At 38.6% G+C, this 2,740-nt stretch overlaps 1 protein-coding gene across 2 annotated transcripts; it reads right to left on the reverse strand.

Moving 5' to 3' along the window:
* On the reverse strand, nucleotides 1-2,328 carry LOC115732504. Of its 2 annotated transcripts, none has more exons than XM_048276023.1 (2): nucleotides 730-2,328; nucleotides 1-630 (listed from the first exon to the last, which is right to left on the reverse strand). In XM_048276023.1, the coding sequence occupies exons 1-2, from the start codon at nucleotides 2,271-2,273 to the stop codon at nucleotides 51-53; spliced, it is 2,124 nt and encodes a 707-aa protein (XP_048131980.1). In that variant the 5' UTR covers nucleotides 2,274-2,328; the 3' UTR covers nucleotides 1-50. The 2 variants fall into 2 exon arrangements, with proteins under 2 accessions (XP_048131980.1, XP_030519018.2); XM_030663158.2 differs by having other exon boundaries at nucleotides 1-639.
* Nucleotides 2,329-2,740: the final 412 nt, after the last annotated feature.

Raw genomic sequence — 2,740 nt, forward strand, 5'->3', positions numbered from 1 at the left:
GGTGGAAAACAAAAAACAAATTCCATTTCACCATAAAAAATAACAAGAAGTCATGGATCTACATTATCCGCTCCTCCCGACAAAAGAACGGATTCTATATCGGGCTCATCAAGTGAAAGACTTGCAACTTCAAGCACCCCAACATCTTGAAACGTGTCAAATGCATCTCCGCCAATATCCCACATCTTGGTCTCTCCTTCTAAATATCGTGGGTCTTTTCTTGATAGAAGACGAAGGTTGCTATGAATGAAAACCAAATCTTCTGCACGTCTTGGAGTCATCCTATGTCTTCTTGCCGATTGCACAAAGGAGTAGGTACTCCAGTTTCTCTCGGCACAAGATGAAGAAGAAGGTTGTGCAAGAAGCTTGAAGGCTATTTTTTGAAGCATAGGTGCACATGCACCATGTTCAACCCACCACATCTTAGGCTCCATAAAATACCGATCTCGAATGGAATGAGGGTCTTGAAAACGCCCACTATTGCACGCAAAATCTGCATACTCCACACTCACCTTATAGAGCTCATCCTCATTAGGAAAGTATTTCCTAAGACATTTCTTTCTTTCTTCATTGATCTCATAGTCCATGTGTGGAGAAACTCGAGTAGAATCTTCATCGAGCCATTGATCACTATAGTACCTTATTTAACAAAACATATATAAGTAAAAGGAGCATTATATCAATATGTTAAAGAAAGAATAACCAATATAATATAAGTTTAGAACTTACTTAGGATTTAAGGCATGTGCCAAGCAATGAAGTGGAGTGTTGTTCCTAGTCCAACGATCCACAAGAATTTTATGAACCACCTCATAAAACGTAGACTCCTCATGTAGCCTTTTCACTTCATGCATGTATATAACTTTCTTCACTTTTTCAATCATCAAATCCCACATGTCATAAACCAAGTGAAGACAAGGCTTGTCGGTGTCGCAAACTCTAAGCATGTCATAAATAGGAGCTGTGAAGGAAAGTATGTAATCTATTGAATCCCACCAAAGATCATCCAACACTTTTTCCTTGACAAACCTAGCCCTCCCTTGATTATCATCTCGATAAGTACTCCATTTCTCACAAATAACCATGTTTTGAAGACCATTTTTTATCAACTTGAATCTCTTAAGCATCACAATCATCGATGCAAAACGAGTATCCGCCACGGAAAGCAACTTTAAGTGAATAAACTCGTTGTATATTGCCAATCTCATCGAATGGTTCATGATGAAATTTTTGATTTGCATAACATCATCAACAATCTTTGTAATCCAATTACATTCATCGTATGCTACTTCATTGGCCTCCACATTCTTTGCGGCACAAATGTTCTTCAAAGCTAGATTAAGCGTGTGCACCACACAAGGTGTCCAAACAATGGACGGAAATTCTTGTTCAATGAGTTGTCCCGCACCCTTACAATTTGAAGCATTGTCCGTAATAACTTGGACCACATTCTCATGTCCAACTTCAATGATTACTTCTTTCAATAAGTTGAAAATGAAATGCATGTCCTTCCTTTCATTCGAACAATCAACCGATTTTATAAACATAGGATTTCCATCCGACACCGCCATAAAGTTAATAAGTGGCCTCCTTTGTGAGTCACTCCATCCATCACTCACGATACTTACACCCTTATCCTTCCACATTTTTTTAATTGGTGTACACAAGCTCTCAATATTTGCTTTCTCTTTTTGCAATAAAGTAGTCCTCAACAAATTAAATTTCGGTGGTACATATCCCGCAATGTTGTGATTAGCGGCATAAGTGAAAGCTTCATGAAAGTAAGGGTTATTTGCTAGGTTAAACGGCAAGCCCGCCGAATAAAACATCCTAGCAATCAAATGATCTAAATGTTCCCGTTGAGATATGTTGAATGCTTTCTCAATTGCTCCTCCACTCCCACTCCCACTTCCACTCCCACTTCCCATTTTCCTTTTCTTAGAGTCAAATGTTGAATCCATTTGCACACTACTACAACTAGAAGGTGGCAAAGGCACATTTCTAGGAGCATTACTCTGTAATCTATCATTGACCTCCTTATCTAGTCTTTCCATCTCCAAAAGATCTTGTTTTTCTACTTTGCCGCATTTTGCAATCCCTCTTCCACTTATCATCAACAAATGAGCCCTAATTCTCGTATAGGAACTCTTAAAATCTTTTTCACAAAAATTGCATTTCCAAGAACAATTCCCCCCCGCATCTCCATGATTAGCCAACTTAGTAATAAACCTCCACAGTGGTTTATTTAAATCTTCATTGCTACTGCTGTCCATGCTTGATAAGTTGATATCACTCTACAAAAATGTAATTACAAGGACTATAAATTTCAACGTATAAGTTTTGGTCCCCAAAATAGACATCAAACATAGCCAGAGATATGCACAATAGATAAAGACACCGATTGAACATACAATAAGGAAATTAGTTTCTTCTTATCTTAAGTTCTTAACCCGTTTGGACTTCCTCAAGAGCGTTGACGCCGTTGAGTGCCCTTTCCCCTTAATTAAGCATAGAACAGTAAAATAGCACACTAGTCCAAGAGCATTGACGCCGTTGAGTGCCCTTTCCCCTTAATTAAGCATAGAACAGTAAAATAGCACACTAGTCCATTTTAGCTTCAGGGGTGAAGAAGAGAAGAAATAGCACTCAAACGGTGGAATCAAATAAGCATAGAACAGTAAAATTAAGTGGGGGAGTGAGATGGACGTACGCGATTCGCAGGCCAAGATGATACTGAAAC

This window comes from Rhodamnia argentea, chromosome 3 (assembly GCF_020921035.1).
Source record: "Rhodamnia argentea isolate NSW1041297 chromosome 3, ASM2092103v1, whole genome shotgun sequence".
In the NCBI taxonomy this organism is placed as follows: domain Eukaryota; kingdom Viridiplantae; phylum Streptophyta; class Magnoliopsida; order Myrtales; family Myrtaceae; genus Rhodamnia; species Rhodamnia argentea.